General features: G+C 37.3%; 3 protein-coding genes across 5 annotated transcripts; 1 reads left to right on the plus strand and 2 right to left on the minus strand.

The window, feature by feature from the left end:
* Positions 1 to 1,743: 1,743 nt before the first annotated feature.
* Positions 1,744 to 10,721, minus strand: LOC311300537 (cystathionine gamma-lyase-like). The gene is made up of 12 exons (XM_084424859.1): positions 10,332 to 10,721; positions 9,300 to 9,381; positions 9,121 to 9,216; positions 8,894 to 9,003; positions 8,577 to 8,711; positions 8,308 to 8,365; positions 8,145 to 8,222; positions 6,565 to 6,717; positions 5,122 to 5,243; positions 4,991 to 5,043; positions 3,157 to 3,295; positions 1,744 to 2,351 (listed from the first exon to the last, which is right to left on the minus strand). Exons 1-12 carry the CDS (start codon positions 10,512 to 10,514, stop codon positions 2,337 to 2,339), a joined length of 1,224 nt encoding a protein of 407 aa, XP_084280985.1. The 5' UTR covers positions 10,515 to 10,721; the 3' UTR covers positions 1,744 to 2,336.
* Positions 10,722 to 11,119: 398 nt separating this feature from the next.
* LOC311301737 (uncharacterized protein) lies at positions 11,120 to 14,042 on the plus strand. Of its 3 annotated transcripts, XR_014629494.1 has the most exons (5): positions 11,121 to 11,324; positions 11,634 to 11,969; positions 12,066 to 12,350; positions 12,527 to 12,685; positions 12,763 to 14,042. XR_014629494.1 is itself a non-coding variant. In XM_084427046.1 (4 exons), exons 1-4 carry the CDS (start codon positions 11,276 to 11,278, stop codon positions 12,840 to 12,842), a joined length of 573 nt encoding a protein of 190 aa, XP_084283172.1. In that variant the 5' UTR covers positions 11,120 to 11,275; the 3' UTR covers positions 12,843 to 14,042. The 3 variants fall into 3 exon arrangements, 1 of the variants encoding a protein (XP_084283172.1); XM_084427046.1 differs by lacking the exon at positions 11,634 to 11,969 and having other exon boundaries at positions 11,120 to 11,324; XR_014629495.1 differs by lacking the exon at positions 11,121 to 11,324 and having other exon boundaries at positions 11,512 to 11,969.
* Positions 14,043 to 16,653: 2,611 nt separating this feature from the next.
* Positions 16,654 to 20,013, minus strand: nit2 (nitrilase family, member 2). Its single transcript, XM_084425248.1, has 10 exons — positions 19,891 to 20,013; positions 19,315 to 19,433; positions 19,004 to 19,124; positions 18,829 to 18,917; positions 18,131 to 18,224; positions 17,579 to 17,653; positions 17,412 to 17,490; positions 17,225 to 17,323; positions 17,080 to 17,135; positions 16,654 to 16,987 (listed from the first exon to the last, which is right to left on the minus strand). The coding sequence occupies exons 1-10, from the start codon at positions 19,916 to 19,918 to the stop codon at positions 16,893 to 16,895; spliced, it is 855 nt and encodes a 284-aa protein (XP_084281374.1). The 5' UTR covers positions 19,919 to 20,013; the 3' UTR covers positions 16,654 to 16,892.
* Between the last annotated feature and the right edge of the window lie 24 nt (positions 20,014 to 20,037).

Genomic DNA, 20,037 nt, shown 5'->3' on the forward strand with positions numbered 1-20,037 from the left:
GAATGAACAAAGCTGCTCTGCGTAATGGATTGCAAAGGATTAAGGGAAAGAGAATAATTACAGTGTGTGTAAATAAGCAACAACAAACATTAACAAATCATATAGGTTTTGTCCTACATAACAGTAATTATAATCTTTGGCCATTTAAACTTTTTGAGGATGTCTAATCTCTAAAGCCAACTGCTTTCTTAAACCAAATGGATGGCTCAAAGTTTAACAGAGTAATTTTCCACTTGATCTATCTGAATGACCTTACATGGCCAGAGCTGCATATGAACTGGCACATCTTCACAAAGACACTCTGAGGAACAAAATGTGTCATCGTCAAATGTGTAATTAAACCTATGACATTTCTAATGTGATGCATAATACTGGCCAAAGTCCCTTTTCATTATTTTCTACCTGCGCATACGATGGGAAGAGATTGTTATTGTCCAGTTAAGTGAAAAGTATTGAAAGAAACTAAAGTGTGAAAGCAAAATAATTGAGAATGAAATGGCTATTCATTATCACAACATTTAGTCTGTCCTGTTGTAGCATGACTCATATAAAGTAAAGCGTTAATTTAATCAAATTGCTCAAAGGTAAGCTTTTAAGCAGGTTTTTCAGCTATGTGATGGTTAGAACTGTCATTTCAGTTTCCACATTTTATACAGGCACATTGCTTAATGCATTTGAATGTTTACCAGCCTGTGGCAATGAAAACCAAATAATGTGTAGTCCCTGTATTTTATTATAGTTGTTCTGATAAATGAAATAGCAACATATCTTTTCTTCCATATTGTGAAAAAGATCAAATGCAGGGTGGGGGCAGTTTAACTGCTCAGGGCAAACAATGGAGAACAACTATCACAAAACATTAAAACAGCTGATGGTCATCCAACAACTTGTTCATTTCTGTAATCAATTATTTTGTCTTGTGGACTATATGTAAACATCTATTCAGGACTGTACTAAATACAAACAAAATGTAATTTTTATGATCTTTATGATAAATGTATGACCACAACCGATTGTTATAGCATAGTGGCAGCTAACACTGGCCCATTGTTGTCTGCTTAAAAAGTTCCCTTAGTTATAGATTTGAAATAACATATATTCATGAAACTGTGGGCTGTAAAGGGCTGAATAAGGAGGCTATTTATAATCCCAGGTCAGGCTAAAAATTAGGAGAATTTGATGCTGCCACCAACCTTGAAAATGTTGCAAAGTTGCTAAATAGTTTAGAAGTTGGTCACAGTGAATCAAACAATATCTTTTCTTTTAGATATGTGAAAATTGGAAAGCAGAGCATGAAAGGAGAACAAACATCAATCTTGAAAACTAAGATTAAAAAGTTTTTAAAAGTTTAAACGGTGCATATCAAAAGCAAAATTGCTAAATATTTGCCACCCTGATTTAATATTTAGCATATTTTTCTTCATTATTCAGTTTCTTTCAGCATACCCTAAAAATCTTACACTGTAAACTAGGGGACAGCGATTTTGTCTTGTCAGGACTAGTGATGTAATTATCACATCATGCCTGTTGAAGAAATACATTTAAGCCTGATAAATACAATAATTACTTCTCAGTTTAAGCTGTCCTTACAGCATTATTGATGTATTTGTTAGGTCGACTCATAAGATACGTCTTTTACCATTTATCTTCCAATTATATGGGTGGAGCTTGTTGACTTCAAAGTGATTGCTTATGGAGTACAACCATCAAAGACATTCAGGAACAAGACAAAACAGACAGGGAGAGACTACAAATGGCTTTTAATGCGTCTGGCAGCACAGACAAAGATCGGATGTGATCCCTTTAGAATTGAAATTTCTTATTTAAAGAATTAAAAATACAAAACTGATCTATGAAGGGTGATTTGAAATATTATGAGGTGGCTTTGCATCTTTGGTGCAGAAAATAAAGACTGATTGTGTGCTTGTGCATTACTTGAGGAACTCCGAGGGTGTCTTTTGTCTTCTCGATCAACTTGAATCAATCATTTGAACAGTCTATATAAAAAGATAAAAATCTTCATTTACAATCATACATCAGATTTCCCTTGCAGTCCTGGCATTTTCCTGTATTAAAACTTTAATAGTGGAGGCTGTATTGTTTAGTCCCACTACCTCAAACTAATTGCAAAAAGTAGAAACACAAAAGCAGCAAATCTCCAGTACTTTGAATGAAAAGATGAGTTTCTTGAGGTTATTTGTTCCCTGACAAATACAGTTACATTTTCAGTCCTATACTATGTAATTTATAAATGTGCCAAAAAAAAAAAAAAAAAAAGTGTCCTTGTCTCGTCCACATGTGGCATCACTGCTGTTCCTGATTGATCTTGATCAGTCTCACTTTTTTGGATGCTGTTTTAAAAAAGAAACAGGTTGCATGACATTAGATTAATTCATGAAATTTGAAATTAGTATTTGGTTTAATAAGATTCATTTGTATTAAGGTTTCTATGCGTTTATGATATAAATATAAAAATGTCTATACAAAAACAATAAATTAAATACTCAAACAATAATATTGTGAAATATTATTATGATTAAATGTATTTAACAATTGATTATTGTTTTTATATTTTAATGTATATTTTTAAATGTAATTTATTCCTGTAATGGCAAAGCTGAATTTTCAGTAGCAATTACACCAGTCTTCAGTGTCACACGATCCTTCAGATATCATTTTATTATGATCTTGGTGTTGACAAATACTTAAAAAAAAAAAAAAAAAAAAACATATTTCAGGGAATAAAATCAATTTACACGAGGATGCACCATTAAACGCATGAAAGCACCTGGAGGAAATTAGCAAAAATTGCACAAATACTGATAAAGTAATTTAGTACAGGAGAGCCTTTCCCTTTGTTTTCTTTAAATGTTTAAGCCGTGTGCGGAACGAATGCAACGATTGGACTATCATTTTTGACCCCGAGACATCCACAGAAAATACATGTACACGTTTTAATATTCAGACCACTTTTATTATTGATTGCTATCAGGTTGTAACCAAAAGGTGTTTATAAAACAAATTGTCTACCTTTAATTCTTGCTAATTTCCTTCTTTCATATATTATATACACATACACATGTATGTATGTATGTATGTATGTATGTATGTATGTTACAGATAAGTATGTGCACAAATGTGTTGTGAAACACTCACTGCAGCACAGAGGGCTTGGTCTAGGTCTGCAATAATATCTTCCTCATCCTCCAGGCCCACCGACAGACGAATGAGTGTATCACTGATTCCCAGCACTTTCCTCTCACTCTCAGGAACTGAAGCATGAGTCATAATCGCTCTGGAAAAGAAAAGTGCACCATGGGAAATGGAGGTGAATGAAATGTCCAATCAAAAACTTGTTTTAAGGATCTCAAATCTTTTTTTCCAGGATAAATAATGGTAACATTGGTGCAGGTGCAATATTAAGAAAGAGTTAGCAAGAGATAAAGCAAATAGTACTGTGTGATATCCGTCTACTGGAGCCTTATCAATAGAGCACGCATGCGCCGAATACCTCTGAAGTAAACTGACCCTGGAACATATTCAGAGAATAAGTTGCCATGGCTATTTACATACCCTGGAAGTTACCTCGGGTGTTGGAACCAAAAGTTGACGTTATCCGCTCAATCGGAGTAAATTTACCCAGGTAAATTGCATAATCTGCTTTCTGGGATATCACCAGACAACATAAGTGTTGTTTCTGCAATTTCCATTTAGTACAGTCCAAACCTGCTCCTGGAGGACCACTGTCCTGCAGAGTTCAACTCCAACTTGCCTCAACAAACCTGCCTGGAAGTTTCTAGTATGCAAGACTTTGATTAGCTGGTTCAGGAGGTGTGTTTAATTGAGGTTGGAGCTAAACTCTGCAGGACATCAGCTCTCTAAGAGCAGGATTGGACACCCCTGCTTTAGTACAACATCTAAGTTCTTGCTCCCCCCTGTGGTCATAAAAAAAACCCTCTTAAAGGGATACTCCACTTTTTTCGGAAATATGCTCATTTTACATCTCCCCCAGAGATAAACAGTTGAGTTTTACCGTTTTAGAATCCATTCAGCCGAACTCCGGGTCTGACGGTACCACTTTTAGCATAGCTTAGCACAGATCATTGATTCTGATGAGTCCAGTAGCATTTCTTTCAAAATGACCAAAGAGTTTAAATATTTTTCCTATTTAAAACTTGACTCTTCTGTAGTTAAACCGTGTACTAAGATCGACGGAAAATGAAAAGTTGCGATTTTCTAAGCCTATATGACTAGGAACTACTCTCATTCCGGCGTAATAATCAAGAAACTGTGCGGCCGTACCATGAGTGCAGCAGGCGTAATGATATGACGCAGCGCCTGAAAATAGGTCTAATAGGTTAGACAAACTTAGTCCCGGTCACGTTGGAAGAAGTTACCGAGCTGGGGACTATTTTCAGGCGCTGCGTCATATCATTACGCCTGCTGCACTCATGGTACAGCCACATAGTTCCTTGATTATTACGCTAGAATGAGAGTAGTTCCTAGCCATATAGGCTTAGAAAATCGCAACTTTTCATTTTCCGTCGATCTTAGTACACGGTTTAACTACAGAAGAGTCAAGTTTTAAATAGGAAAGATATTGAAACTCTTTGGTCATTTTGAAAGAAATGCTACTGGACTCATCAGAATCAATGATCTGTGCTAAGCTATGCTAAAAGTGGTACCGTCAGACCCGGAGTTCGGCTGAATGGATTCTAAAACGGTAAAACTCAACTGTTTAACTCTGGGGGAGTTGTAAAATGAGCATATTTCCGAAAAAAGTGGAGTATCCCTTTAAACGATTTTTAGGGCTCACACATACATCCACACTTACTATACCAAGCATATTTGGCATATGAGTTTCACAAAACAAAAGATTGTGAATATACTTCATGATTTATTTTTTTTATTTTTTGCTATATGCTCTGGATTTAAATGAAATCTTCCCTCAGAACAGTCAGTGGATTTGGATAGTGTTCTCAGTACTTACGGGTGCTCTGCTAGACTCTCATAACCACCAAGACTTTCAGCAAGCGCAAACAACTGAAATGCAAAATACAACAGATTCTCAAAAAATGTAGGATGGAAAAGATTTTCAAATAATATCTAGTTTCAACGCACCTTCAGATTGCTGAGGAAAGTTGAGGCGTGCTCCAGGTTTCCTTTAATGTAGAAAGTGATCATCCCAGGACAGCCTGTGCACTGCCTCTTTGTCAGCTCGTACTGAGGGTGAGATGGAAGACCTGGAGTAAAAAAAAAGATGATCGGGAGTCAATCAAGTCTGACTGGAATCTCTCAATATCAGTTACATTTGAACAACACAGTTCAATGTTGCCTGCAGGTGGTATAATACCAATGAAGCTCAATACACTAAAGCCCCTTTCACACAGAGATTCCGGAAAATACACGGATAAAGTGACCCGGGATTTGACCCGGGTTCATTTGATTTTGGTTCATTCACACTGCCAGTGATTTGCCGGAATCAGAGAGTGCGTTCACACACAACCGGTAAAAATCCTGTAAAGACACGTGACATCGACGTGACATGTAATGTCTCAGCAGCGTCTTCAGTTTGCTTATGAGCTGCGATTTCTCTCGAGAGAAACCACGCTTGTGCATTTTTTTCTCTGATTCGATCATAAACTTGCGCATTACGTACCGTTTCACAGCTGGCGAACGATCCCGGCTTCAGCGTCATCACTACGACACGGCATTATTACGGCTTTTGTTCACACAGCGCGCGTTCCGGAACTTAACACGGCAATGTTACTAGGTCCCCAACCCGGCATCGATCCCGGCATCAATCCCGGGTCATGTTTGCATTCACACAGAAGGCGTTCTGGCAATTTGCCGGCAATTTCCCGGGTTCAAAGCGCTGTGTGAAAGGGGCTTAACATTCAAAAGTTTGGGATCATTAAAAAAAAAAAAATAATAATAATAATTAAATATTTTTATTCAGCAAGGAATTTGGAATTTGCTACAAGACTAAAGTGATAGTAAAGAGTTTTATATTGTTACAAAAGTTATTTCTAATAAATACTGTTCTTTTAAACTTTCTATTCATCAAAAAGTTTGGAAAAAAGGGCATCACAGTTTCAACAAAATTATTAAGTAGCACAACAGTTTTCAACCATGATAATAAATTATTCTTGAGCACCAAATCAGCATATTCAAATGATTTCTGAAGGATCATGTGACACTGAAATGATGCTGAAATCACAGAAATAAATAACTTTTCAAAACATTAAAATAGAAAAGTTATTTAATAATGTTTAGTATATGACTATTTTAAGTTAATTTTGAAAAAATTAAAATAAATGCAGTCTTTTTGATCATAAGAGACTTCTTTCAAATGCATTAAAACATCAACCCTAAAATTTGTGGGTAGTGTATATAAATTCACAATATCCCACTCATGCAGAATCATTATCGACTCAACCAAACATTTACCATTGCATTCATTTTCTCAAGTAACCCATCTGAAAATAAGATTTCAATCACCAACATATGTCAAATCAACCCAACATACACTTCTATGTAATGTGAGGATAATAACACAGACACCTGGGAAGATGACTCTGTCCACTCTTGGGTCGGCCTCTAGAAACTGTGCCGCTGCCAGTCCGTTCTTAAAGTGCTGCTTCATTCTCAGGTGCAGTGTCTTCAGACCCCGGTTGCACATATAACAGTCAAATGGAGAGGGAACGGCCCCAAGTGCTGAATTAAAGATAGAGGAAGAGAGAGATGGCAATAACCCTTCTACTTGTGCTATGTACATTTTCAGTGTTTTTGTATACATTTTGCAATATAACTGCTTAGGAATGAGACTACAGGTAATAACAAAAGGGAAATATTGCCAGCAAATATTAAAACAGGATATTACATTCACCTGAAACTTTCTTTTCAAGTGAATGAAAGGCATTTTTCTTGTCCCTTACAAAAGACCCCCAATAGGGTAGATAAAATAAGTTCATTCTTGCAGAATTCCTTGTTTGCAGAGAAATATTTGAAGATTACATCCGGTGTCTCTCTCTAGCATATTAAAACATATATATACACACATATATATATATATATATATATATAGTACCAAATGAGTATTCATGTCACAGTCTGTGCGTTTAGTTCCATTTCCATGGACTTTTAGTTTGTTTGTCTTCAGTCACATCTTTCCTTTGTTCTAGTTTCCCACCATTAATCTGTTACCATGGATTTATTGTTAGTACTGTCCAATATTCTGGCTTTACTTCAAAGGGTAACACTTTATTAAATAACGTGCTATAAACTGCTTATGAAATACACCAATACACTACAGCCCTTTTGATCTTGAGTCATGCCATAAAGAAATGAGCTGTCGGCCAAAGATGTTATCAGCCAGATTATCACCATAAAATCTAAATTGATGATTCTTATTTTTAAAGAAATATTGCAGTATTATTTTATGAATGATTTATTTGTGAACATGATTTTTTTTTTTTTTTTTTTGTAATTCAAGTTCCCCTCCCTCTTGCAGCGAAATCTTTGCTCTTTTATGATGGCGTGTTTTTCGGTGTGAGGGCGGGACAACCTGTCATTTACATGAGATCACAGCCATAGCAAACCACAACCATCCAACGATCCAGTCAATTCCCTGATGGACAAAATCAAGTCCCGTCCTACATTTTTTCTTCTTCAAGAAGCCGTTTCACTATACGTCACAATAGTGAAGAAAATACTATCGCGACTTCCGTTTCATGCTGACTTTAACGGTTTCAGTTTAGATTTAAGTTCCTCTGTGGTGGAAATCAAGCTTTTAATGTTGTTTATATGTCTATATGGTGTTTTTAATATGCTTTAAGACAAACCATGTGCAAATTCATAAGCCAACAGCATTGCGGAGTATTTTCTCTTTAAAACTGCAGTGAACCAAAGACAGTCTCAAAAACGCAGTTTGAAATCACTGGTGTTTCTGACATCACAAACTACCTTGTAACCAATCACGTCAACGTGTGATCATCAACGAGCTGGTGTGAGTGAGCGGAGGCGGGGCTAATTTAGAACTATTTTAAGGAATGAAGAATTTTTTCCAACGTTTAAATGTCATTTTTGAGATCAAAGAGGAGTTAAGGATTTTGACTACAGGGGGACTTTCAGTAAAGACTTACCATTTTGCAAAAACTTCAGCCGTTCATAGAGGTCTTCGCGGTTGAGAGACATCAACCCCATGACAACATCGCTGTGTCCTGGAATTATAACGATTATTTTAACTTCGATCAAGCATGTTTTCAGTTATATAAGGTTTAGATCTAATTTTTCTTTTGTTTTTACCATTCATGTATTTTGTTGCAGAGTACATGCAGATGTCTGCTCCCAGTGCAAGAGGCCGCTGTTCAAGTATTAAGAAAAATGGTGAAATATTTAAATGAATACCTAGCTCTGTAAAAGGACACTCTATCCTTGCACTGGAGTATTGTACACAAAACTTAATCAAATTAAACTGTTACATAGTTAAATCACCTTTTAATTGTCTTTCATATCCCTAGTTATCTACTCTAAGTCATTAAAAGAACATCAGCTAAGAAAATAAATGTGTATACCTGAAAGTAGGCAGACATGAAAGTGTTGTCCACAACAACAATTGTGTCCTTGTTGTGCTCATGGACAATATCCGAACAGCCCTGAATGTCCACGACCTTCATAGTAGGGTTTGTGGGCGTTTCAATCCACACCATCTGTAGAAACGGGGATATTTATTACCCCATTTTAGTTAGAATGGAACTTCCCAGAGCTGATTAACACACATTATGTCAGGTTTAATTGTGTAACTAAATATTTCCACATCCACCCAATTACGGAAGATTTAAAAACCTGATTGCTTTCTTTAAAAAAAAACTGTTTTCTCTGCCAGGTGTACCTTTGTATTCGGTTTTAAAGCTGCTTTTAGCTCCTCTAGCTTCGTGAGGTCAGCAAATGAGATATCAAGGCCAACTTCTGCAGCAATTTTCCTGAAATATCGGTTAGTTCCTGGTGGAGGAGGAAAGGTGACAGACTCAGCATCTCTCTTAACTTAATCTCAGCTTTTTACTCTCTTTTCTATCAAGTGTAATGGTTTCAATTGTTTTTTTAGGAGCAGTAACTCACCTCCATAAACATCATTCATGCACAAAATTCCATCTCCGGCCTTAAAAAGATGTGTAATGGTCAAAGTTGCAGCCAATCCAGAGGCAACAGCAAGACCTATTATAAAAGTCAGAGCTTTAAGTTTATGGCAATGTCATTTGTAGATAATATACATGATTGTGTGTTGGTGATTCACTCACAGTATTGTGCACCATCCAAAGCAGCAACTGCTTTCTCAAGACAGTTTCTTGTGGGATTTCCACTCCTGCTGTACTCAAAACCCTGGCAGATAAAACATTAGAGAAAGAAAAAATACAAAATACAATGCATACAAAAGTGGTTTGCATTGTGTAAATAAAGTGTCAAATCTGTGAGTGAGCAATAAAGAAACAATGTAAATTCATAGAAAAGTTTAAAAAAAAACATCACAAGTATACTGTAACGTTGTGGTTTAACTCCAAAGAGAAACAGCTCACAAGCAAGCACATGCATTTGTTTGAACCACCTGTTCTCATGACTCATTTGGTTGAGTAAATACTCAGTCAACTTGCAGCATCTTTGCTGATGTAATCTGTAACCACCAGATCCTAATTATTATGTTGACTGGTTTCTAGAGGGATTTGGGGCTGGGAGACCAGTTTAAATCAGCTAAGACCATCTTCAACCAGCTATTTAAACTAGCAGGCAATAAGCATACTTATGACCTCAACCTGTGGTGTTGTAAAATGTCAATTTCATTTCGTTAATTCATCAAGTGTTAACATAAATAGGCATGACTTGTGTTTAGGATCTTCCAACAAAGTAAAAGCCCCTCTAAAACCAGACAGAAAACCAGCCTAGAGACGATCTAAAAACCAGTAAGTCGGTTTAGACTGGTTTTCCAGTACGATACGAGAAACTGTGCTTAGTCACTGTGACATACACCTATACACAGCTCATTTCTGCCAGTCATTCATGTTGTCACCCTTGGTATTAGTTTATTTTTATAAATTAATTTATGATTTAAAAAAAAAAATCATACTTTTCTTTCACATTAAAAGTCCTGCCATTGTACATTTTACATCAAACTCATTTAAATGGAAAATGCCCTGATCACAATAATAGTCGCGTTCTCCATTCACTTGATCAGTACACGCATCGATTGCGTTCATAACAACATACAATCTGCATTCAAATATCGTACTAATAAACAGCACGTAATATATTCTCAATGTCAAACCATTACAACTTACCGCATGTTTCCCCGGACCGTGCTGTTTAAAGGTGGTAGACAGTGAAATGGGAGGCACTACGGCCATAGAGTTCCACTGCTCCGGCTCTGAACCAACGTGGATCGCATCTGTGGCGAACGATTTAAAGAGCGGCTGGAAGCCGGCTGAGGCTGAGCTGCTGTCGTTCTGCATGTGTGAAGCCATGCGCACTCCGGATATGGCTGACGATGAGATTGAGATACACAGGGTCCCTGAGATCACAGAAGAGTGAACAGCTCTCTTACTTGCTATAAATGGTTTACAGTAAAAGGAGGGTTATATAGCAACAAAACCTTTCTACGCCAATCACTACACGTGTAGTGTCGGGTATGAAGTGGATTGGCGATTACGCAGGGGCGTGCTGGGTCACGTGGTCAGTGTACAGCGCAATGATAGTGATCTGATGATGCAACATTTACATCACAAAAACTAAACCAAGCTGTCCACTGAGTTCTTTTACAACCACAAAATCCAAGTTTTTCAGATAAGATAAACTCTATCCATCCATCCACCCAGTAAACAAGAGTCATTTGAATCAAGTGTGACCTGTGACATATGAACCTTTGACAGCTATTGAGAAGATTTAACAAAACAAGTTGTCCATTTTTTTCTGAATGTTTATGGGTAATTTTTTATTATAAAACTTTGTAGAAATTGTATTTATTTATTTATTTACTTAATTGCTTAATGAGGCAAGTGCATTCCCCGACACTTCACCAAAAATCACCAAAAGTTACATTTATTTAATTACTCCATAGCCAGAGGAAACTAGACAGGTGCAGTTTGTCATGTCATTTTGGTTTTGGGCACAGCCCAAAATCTAACAACAACTGTGACTATACCAGTTTGACAGCAGTACACACCTCCTCTCCTTAAGGTGAGCTTTTGGAAAAAAAACACGACTATCTTTAAGCGATGACAGGGACATGTTTGGTGCTTTGCTGCTTGCCATCACAAGTGTTGCCTCAGTACAAGGTAAGTGTGTGTTTCAGTTAGTTCCAGCTCAATCGACTCTTGATTCTGCCTTGAAACATTAGGGTGTCAAACTCAGTTCCTGGAGGGCCACAGCCCTGCAGAGTTTAGCTTCAACCCTAATTAAACACACCTGATCAGCTAATCAAGGTCTTCAGGCTTATTTGAAAACTGCAGGTGTGTGTGTGCTGAAGCAGGGTTGGAACAAAACTCTGTAGGGCTGTGGCCCTCCAGGAACTGAGTTTGACACCTGTGTAAGGCTATTCTTTAGATTCAAGAATTACATTATAACTCATATCTACTACTATCTAGCTGATGAATGCATAGTGGGAGTGATTGGGGAGCGTGTCCTCCTTCCCTGTGTTTATAATGGGGTGAAAAATTTGACCTCCTTCCACTCCTTCTCATCTGAATGGAGAAGAGGAATGAAAATAATACACACTGCAGCCTGGATAGAGGGACAAGTGGACAATCAAAATGTGTCCCACAGTATCCGGACTACAGTGTCATCTTTAGCCCCCAAAACTGGAGATTTCTCCATGGAGTTACACAATGTGCATTTATCAGACACACATAATTAAAGCTTTCATCTTAAGCCTCACGGTGAAAAAAGCAGCTCTCTTTGCACTGTCTGTCTCACCGTAGCAGGTAAGGATACAATATTTAATGCAACCAGACTATAACTTTGACTTTTTATTCTAAGCATTTTGGTTTCAAGCATTCAACCTATTTATCCGCATGCAGGTCATTTCAGCCATCCTACGTTATTAAGACAGAATGGAGTGGATGGTGGCGAAACCAGATTGTTTTGCAACTCCAGAGGAGGATTTCCTGCTCCGTCCATGTTCTGGCTTGTCAACCATACACAGTGTCCTCCAGAAACATTAATCACAACATATATAAATGTTCTAGCACAGTCTGAACTCTACAACATCACAAGTGTCCTATCCATCAACATATCAGCAGACACAGCCGTAACCTGTGTCATAGAAAACAGCCTGCTGAACGAAACTTTAACAGCAACGAGCAGTAAGTACCTCAACAGTTTCTGTAATGGTGGTGGGATTTTTTTGCATACACCAGTTATGTCAAATATGTGAATGTGAACAATACGGTAGTCAGAACTTGATTCAGCCTGAGATGTACAGCAAACACAATACAGTGATGAACAATATGAAGATGTGAGTTTTGTGCGATGTGGTCAGTTGGTGTTCGTTCAAGTACATCGGTGGTCCGGCTGTCAGAGCACACGTGGGCATTCAGCGCTGCTCTGTGTGTGGTTGTATTCTTCCTGGTGGCTGCGTCTTTGGGTTTCCAGAAGAAATGGGACCGAGATAGAAAAAGAAAGCAACACAGATGTGGAGGTACCAAAGACCTATTTATATGATGGTCTAACTACTATGTGGATTTGTTATATGACGATCATTTCTTTGCGTTGCAGATGATTCATCTAGCGAGGGATCTGACATGATTGTGTTCGATTTGGAGAAATGGGCTTCCCTTCCAGAAACAGATGTGTAACACTGTGATTGACTGGAAATGATTCACAGTTTCATAGTCTGAATCAGCTTGAGATGCATGGCACAAACTTCATTCAAGGCCACTGGTTTATACTTTTCTTTCATTGAATATCCTCTTTTTTTTCAAAAGACGTGCAAATGAGTAGAATAAAATGTGTCAAGCTAAGAATATGAGATATCAAGACGTGATACGTTCTTGCTGCAGCATATTTGGATGAAACGTTACATTTTTAGATTACGCAACATGTTGTTGGGAAAGAGCTCATAATAACTTGCATAACTTCACCTGTTTTTTCCAAAGTGGTTAGACAGGCTTGAGCGGAAATGCAGATGAGTTACAGTATTAGTTAGCCTATATGTTCCACTGTTATATCATTCTCTCTGTTATCTGTTAAGGGGTGCTGTTGTGACTTAAGAAAATTAAAATATATTTAGCAGCACTGATTGTAGCAGAAGGACCATTTTAGCACCAGTTTCATATATAAACAAAACTTGCTTTTAATCACTGTGTAATATTTTAACTATTGTATTAGAGTCAGTGTAAATGGAAGGCCCCATGAGACAAAATTCATAACTGTACTGTACAATTTTAATTGTTTATAACCGTAACAAAGCGCAAACTGTATTGCACTTGTTCTTGTCAATAATTGACAAAATATTTTTGCTCTGTTGTAATCCACATTAATACTTTTAGTTACCCCGGAAGATAATTACTTTTAAAAGCACAAGAACATGAGTGAAGGTACTTTTTAGGTATTTTAGCTTTTTAACTATTTTAACATGCTGAATGTGTAGTATTGTATAGTACAGTTCGGTAACTGTGTTTATCTTGTTTGAGGTTACATGAACACGGATGTCTTCTTCCATTGTCTGTAAATCAATTGTATAAGTGAATGTCCTTAGAAAATACATTCAATCAAGACAGATGCCCATGTCATATTGGGAACTGAATAGCTTCAGCAGTTTTAAATAACTCCTAAAGCCCTTACTTTAAATGATCTAAAATGCAACAGTTATCAAACTCACCTATGTCAGCAATTATTCAAAAGCCTCCTCTGACCCATCTTTTGTCAACTTCACCCCTGCATGAAAAGAGAGCGCAGTTACCATGCCAACCCATACAACATTGCACATACTGGTCACAGAGCCAGAAAACACATCTTTGTGAGTAAACCACAGAGATGATGTGATGAGATCAAAACAACAACAACAAAAACTCCCATTCCATTCTTAAGAGACCAAGTTCCTATTTTTTATGGATTAAACTATATACACTGGAATTCCTGAATTGTTTGTCTTTCCAATCCTTGAGCAATGTTTTTAACTAATTATGTCTTTCATTATTCAGTGCTGCTTACAGTGTTACCTATAATCCAACACAATCTCATGAAAGTGCTTTATTTCTTGTGCCATTTATACACCAAAAATGGTTTTTGCGTGCATATGCTACGCACTTTAAACCCTTTGGGTAGGATTATGGGTGCGGAGTGCGTGTGTATGATATGCATCATATGCAGGCGAAAACTGCGTATCATATGCACGCATAAATGGCACGAGAAATAAAATTTGTGGTATAGATATGCACTTTCATAAATTAGCCTTGTAACAATTCAATTTACTCCAATAGTAGGTAAAAAAAAACAAGATGCAACTTATATGAAGTAAATATTTTCCAGATCATTTTTTAATTTTTCAGATAATACAATGGCAATATAACAGGCAATTATTTTGATTTGAAGATCATTTGTCATAACCTTACGCCTGCCTACCGGAGTGCCTATGATAACCACCAGAGGGCACTCCTCCCTAGTCCTTTACCATTCCATCAGGAACTACATTTCCCATTAACCTTTGCCTGGACACATTATCATGTGATTACATCCACCTGTGTGTCATTAGCTTGTTAAAGGGATAGTTCGGCCAAAAATGATATTTAGACCATGATTTACTCACCCTCAAGCCGTTCGAGATCCATATGTCAATCTTTTTTCAGACGAACACATTTTCAGTTATTTTAGAAAATGTCTTAGATCTTTCAGTGGTTATAATGTGAAGCTATGGGGTTCACCTCCTTCAAGTCCCAAAATGTGCATGCATCCTTCACGGAGATGGATGCTGGCGTATGACGTAGGACGTAGCGTAGGAAGCGTCGTGACGTAGAACGAACGTAGAGTTTTGTTTTGCTCTGCTCTCTGGCTGCGCTGTCACGTTCGTTCTACGTCACGGCGCTTCCTACGCTACGTCCTACGTCATACGCCAGCATCCATCTCTGTGAACGCGCGTCGACCGCTACCGGAAGCCAGTTATTTTCGTTTATAAAGTTTTAAATATGTATATTTTTACGACAAAACCGCACGGATTACCCTCAGAAGGCCTTCGTTTATCCTCCTGGAGCCGGATGGATTACTTTTGTGAAGGATGCATGCACATTTTGGGACTTGAAGGAGGTGAACCCCATAGCTCCACATTATAACCACTGAAAGATCTAAGACATTTTCTAAAATAACTGAAAATGTGTTCGTCTGAAAAAAGATTGACATATACATCTCGAACGGCTTGAGGGTGAGTAAATCATGGGTTAAATATCATTTTTGGCCGAACTATCCCTTTAAAGTCCCCGTGAACCGGAAGTTGCAAACGACTTTTCTCCAGTGCTGTGACGTATTTCCCAGTGAAAAGGAATATTGAACAGAGGGCAGGGTTTTACTCTAGTGCTCCTCCTCTCCATCTCTCGCTCATTACAGACTAACGATTTGAGGGGAGTGGTTAAGCGTTTCTCAACCCAAGCCGTCAAGCATACGTCATCAGGGAAGGTCCTCCAATGCAGAGGGGAGGGGCATTTTCAGATTTTGATTAAAGATTACGAAGCCAAAACATTTTTTTCCGTGTTTTAACTTGCACGGATTAATTGTTCACCACAAGACTAGTAATATGCGCTAACAAAGTAAATAGGGTCCATTTTGATTTCAGTTGGACTTTAATGTCTGTGTATAAGCCCTGTGTTTTCTCTCACTCTTTGCAAAGTCTTGTATATGTTACTCAGCGTTATTTCTGGTTTTCAGTGTCATGTTTTTGATCTTCTGCTTGTTAGTGATGGGAAGTTCGGATCACTTTACTGACTGTCTTGTTCGATCTCGTTCATAAAAATGAACAAAACTTTTTTCGAGTCATTTCGTTCATTTAAGGGGCTTTAAAGCAGTGGTTCTCAATTCCAGTCCTCGGGACCCGCTGCTCTGCACATTTTGTATGTCTCCCTTATTTAACACACCTGAATCAGATCATCAGCTCATTAGGAGAGACTCTAGGAACTGAACTGAGTGTGTCAGATAAGAGAGACATACAAAATGTGCAGAGCAAGGGGTCCCGAGGACTGGAATTGAGAACCACTGCTTTAAAGGTTATACTTTTAACAGGCAAATTCCTCGAACACATCCACCTACGCAATCTTGATCATATTCTGAATTAAGAAATCATTATAATGCAGTCAAAAATAATTTACAGGGAACATAAATAATTACTTTACCTTCCGAGTCTTTCGTTCATTTGTCACGTGACATGAACGACTCATCACTACTGCTTGTCTCCCTGAATTTCCCTGTCTTGGACTGTTATTATCTGGATTGCCCTGGGGTTTTGCCCTACGCTTGTTATATGGACTGCAATTGTAGATTACCCTCAGTAAAGCTGCGTTTGGATCTACAACCCCAAGTCTCGGCGCAGTTCCGTAACACTTAATAATATCATGCTTATTATTTTTCTAATGCACCACTTAACCTGTTCAGGAATGACTTTCCAATGTTTTAACCACTATATTAAGATGTTAAAGAAGGAATGAAAGACCTCTTTTATTTATTCCAAATATCATTTTTCATTGTAAGAGCATCAGCAAGAGTACAAATTATGAGGCACTTGCTGTTCAATTAAAACATCTGTTGTGTGATTCCCCTCAGTCCACTGATGAAGGCTTCACTCTAACATCTGACATGTGCTGACTAAATCTGCCATGAATCAAGATTTAATGTCCACTGCAGTGCTCCGTCTGTACGAGTGTTCAGCCCTCCTGAACACTGTTAACACTGTATAGATCATTCCGTCGCTGTGTAGCGATTGGGATCTGCTGACGCACATCAGCCAAATACTGCAGATCTACAAGCAGAAGAGGAAGAGTATGTTTGCATTATGCTCAAATGGCTCTATATAGCTCACAATTTAAATGCATGTAAAACACTGAAACTCACCTATGTCAGCATATACAACAGATTCCTCTGACCCAGCTTTGGTAATTACCTCCCCCCTGCAAGGAAAGAAGACACAGGTACCAAACCATGATAATCTATTCTAATGTATGCATAACCTGTAGCAAATAAGATAGAAAGCACTTACCAAGGGTTAACCACAGAGCTGTGACCCCAGGCCACATAGCTGGCGGTCTCATCTCTTGCTGGTGAAGCAGTGGCCACATATACCTGATTATCTACTGCCCTGTGAAAAGGACACAGACTGTCTTACAGGGGAATGGAGAAGGGAAAACTGAATAGTTCAGGACGTCTAGGTGGTCTGGGATACTGACCTCCCCCTCTGCAGAAGCTCCCAGTGAGCTGGTCCTGTGGTCATATTGAAGGCACCAGGATATACCAAAAGCTGGCAACCTACATAGACAGAGATGTGAAGAAATCACATCAAGCATAAGCTATATTTTATTCAAATGTTCACATATACCAATTTAAGAACTCTCACCTTTCTTGGCATAGATCTGTGCAAGCTCTGCAAACCTGATGTCATAACATATCCCCACACCTATTTTACAAAATGCTGCAAAGAAAGACATAAACTGTGTGACTATACATCTGGGGAGAGCAAATATATAAAGGTAACATTGGAGATGTTTACCAATATTTATATTCTGCCCAACACTGATAAGGCAATAATTGATAAATGACCAATATTGAAATGATATATTTTTTTTCTAGATAAATTTAAAATAAACACAAAAAACTGAATTTAGGCATCAGAAAAGTATAATGTACAAAATTGAAAATGGATATTCAGATTAAAATTGACTAAATATTACATATAACAGTGTTATTCATCTATTAGTGTTTTTACAAATTAACTAAATGTAAAAATAGGGGAAATAAGTACGCACAAAAATCCAGTATCTTCAGATATATAGCCTATCCAACATTGATTCTGATACATTTATTTAAAAAAATCTCTAATATTGGCCAATGAGCAATATAGTACCAATATAACCATAGGTAACATGGTGAAGACTTCTATAACACTCACGTGTTTCAAACATGGATAAACTGTTTCCTGGACTTAGTGTTTCAGACTCTTGAAACCGTATTTTCCCAGGTACATCAATATCAAAGAGGTGAATCTGAAGGAAATGGGGGGTAAAGTGTCAGTCATAAAGTGTCAATGCATAAAGTGTCAGTCGGGTTTTTTTTTTTTACATGTTCCACTTTAGCCAAATTATTAACCTAAAGGCATACAATGCTCAATTTTAATACATCACAAAATATTTGATGTACACACAATAACATTCAAACATGTTGGGTTGTTAAGTTTTCTTTAAAGTCGAGTATATTAAGTGTTTTTAAGTCTCTTATGGTCACAAAGGTTGCATTTATTCAATCAAAAATGCAGTAAAATTGTGAAATACTATTACAATTTAAAAATTAAATGTTTTCTTTTAAATGTACAGAAATTTATTCAATGATAGCAAAGCTGAATTTTCAGCAGCCATTACTCTAGTCTTCAGTCACAGAGTCACATGATCCTTCCTAAATGATTCTAATATTCTGATTTGGAGTTTAAGAAACATTTCTTCTAATTATTAATGCTGAAAACAATTGTGTTACTTAATATTTTTGTGATAGATTTTTTTAGGATTTTTTGATGAATAGAAAGTTCAAAAGAACAGCGTTTATTTGAAGCTGAGATCTTTTGTAACATTATAAATGATTTATACTGTTACTCACTTTCCTGTGTTTGACAAGCAGCTTTCCATCAGGTCCAAAAACTGAGCAGGTGTTATAGACCTTCCCTCTATCCTCCTCAGGAATGGAACCTACAACATAGACACAATCATGTGAGAGACTAGAAATTAATGGCATCAACCACACCAATGTGCTGGTTTGCGTCTGAGGGTCTCACCTCCCACTAAATAGACCCCACACTCCTTGGCTGTCTCTGACAACACCTGTGTGGACTCTCCTGGGATCTTCTCAGCATACTCGGCAAAGAACCCGGTTCCATAAGGGGAGTTGAAGCACTCCTACAAAAAACATGGATCAAGGATTATTAAATGTCATACAGTTTTATAAACCAATGAAATGTAGTAATCAAAGTTGTCCTAAGACAAGAACAGGTATTGTTCAAAATCCACGTATAACTTTGATGAAAGGTTTTGATCCCCTTCAAATGTTGACTACTGTATAATCTAAGATTGAGAATGTAATACTCACAGGTAAAACTACAACTTTTGCACCTTGGCCTGCAGCCTCCTTCACAAGTTGTTGTGCTCTTCCCAAGTTGTCAGCCTTAATCTTTGACACATGTAACTGCACCACAGCTAGACGAAACTCTAGGGGGGCAGAAGATCAAGTTTGTTAATTAGCTGCTCCAGGATAAATTATTCACTCTTACAACTTTTTCAACCAGCTGTATTGTATCTGTTGGATTTTGATTTGGGACTCTGCGCTTTTGTATTTTTGTCAAAGCAGATGCAGTCAAAACAAAAAAACATGCTTTTAGTTTCTTTGTAGGTTTGGGTGACTGAAGCTAAAAGCACAGTCAAGGCATGATAAGTGAACTACAACTGTAGTCAAAAAATATATTTTTACATTATATTACAAAATATAATAATACATTTTTTATATAAGTGTTTTTAAGTTCAAACATTTGCACATTTAATCAGTCCAGTGTGAACCTCTCAATGCAAAGTGAAATTAGGGATGCACCAATCAGCAAATAAAATATATGAAATTAGTATAATTCGAAGACATAACAATGTGAATAATATAAAATATATATCTACTCACTCGACATTGCCTTAAAGATACCAGACATAACAGGCTACTGCTCAAAACCATGGACTGTAAAAAACAGAACAGACAATCATGACACTTTACGCCCACTAAAATACGTTCAAAATAAAAGTCCTCGGTCGGAACCATAGACTGTAAAAA

This window comes from Rutilus rutilus (genome assembly GCF_951802725.1).
Source record: "Rutilus rutilus genome assembly, chromosome: 12".
NCBI lineage: Eukaryota > Metazoa > Chordata > Actinopteri > Cypriniformes > Leuciscidae > Rutilus > Rutilus rutilus.

Excerpts from the sequence above, each read along its gene's own strand:
- LOC311300537 (XM_084424859.1), bottom strand. The coding sequence starts at position 10,514 with ATGGCTTCACACATGCAGAACGACAGCAGCTCAGCCTCAGCCGGCTTC. Across the intron at positions 8,366-8,576 it reads TCATGTCTGCCTACTTTCAG|CGGCCTCTTGCACTGGGAGC; the intron begins GTATACACATTT and ends ATACTTGAACAG. Across the intron at positions 3,296-4,990 it reads GAGAGTCTAGCAGAGCACCC|AGCGATTATGACTCATGCTT; the intron begins GTAAGTACTGAG and ends TTTCTTTTCCAG.
- nit2 (XM_084425248.1), bottom strand. The coding sequence starts at position 19,918 with ATGTCTGGTATCTTTAAGGCAATGTCGA. Across the intron at positions 18,918-19,003 it reads TGGGGTCTATTTAGTGGGAG|GTTCCATTCCTGAGGAGGAT; the intron begins GTGAGACCCTCA and ends TCTATGTTGTAG. Across the intron at positions 18,225-18,828 it reads TGCTTGTCAAACACAGGAAA|ATTCACCTCTTTGATATTGA; the intron begins GTGAGTAACAGT and ends CATTTCCTTCAG.
- LOC311301737 (XM_084427046.1), top strand. The coding sequence starts at position 11,276 with ATGTTTGGTGCTTTGCTGCTTGCCATCACAAGTGTTGCCTCAGTACAA. Across the intron at positions 11,325-12,065 it reads AAGTGTTGCCTCAGTACAAG|GTCATTTCAGCCATCCTACG; the intron begins GTAAGTGTGTGT and ends ATCCGCATGCAG. Across the intron at positions 12,686-12,762 it reads AAAGCAACACAGATGTGGAG|ATGATTCATCTAGCGAGGGA; the intron begins GTACCAAAGACC and ends TTTGCGTTGCAG.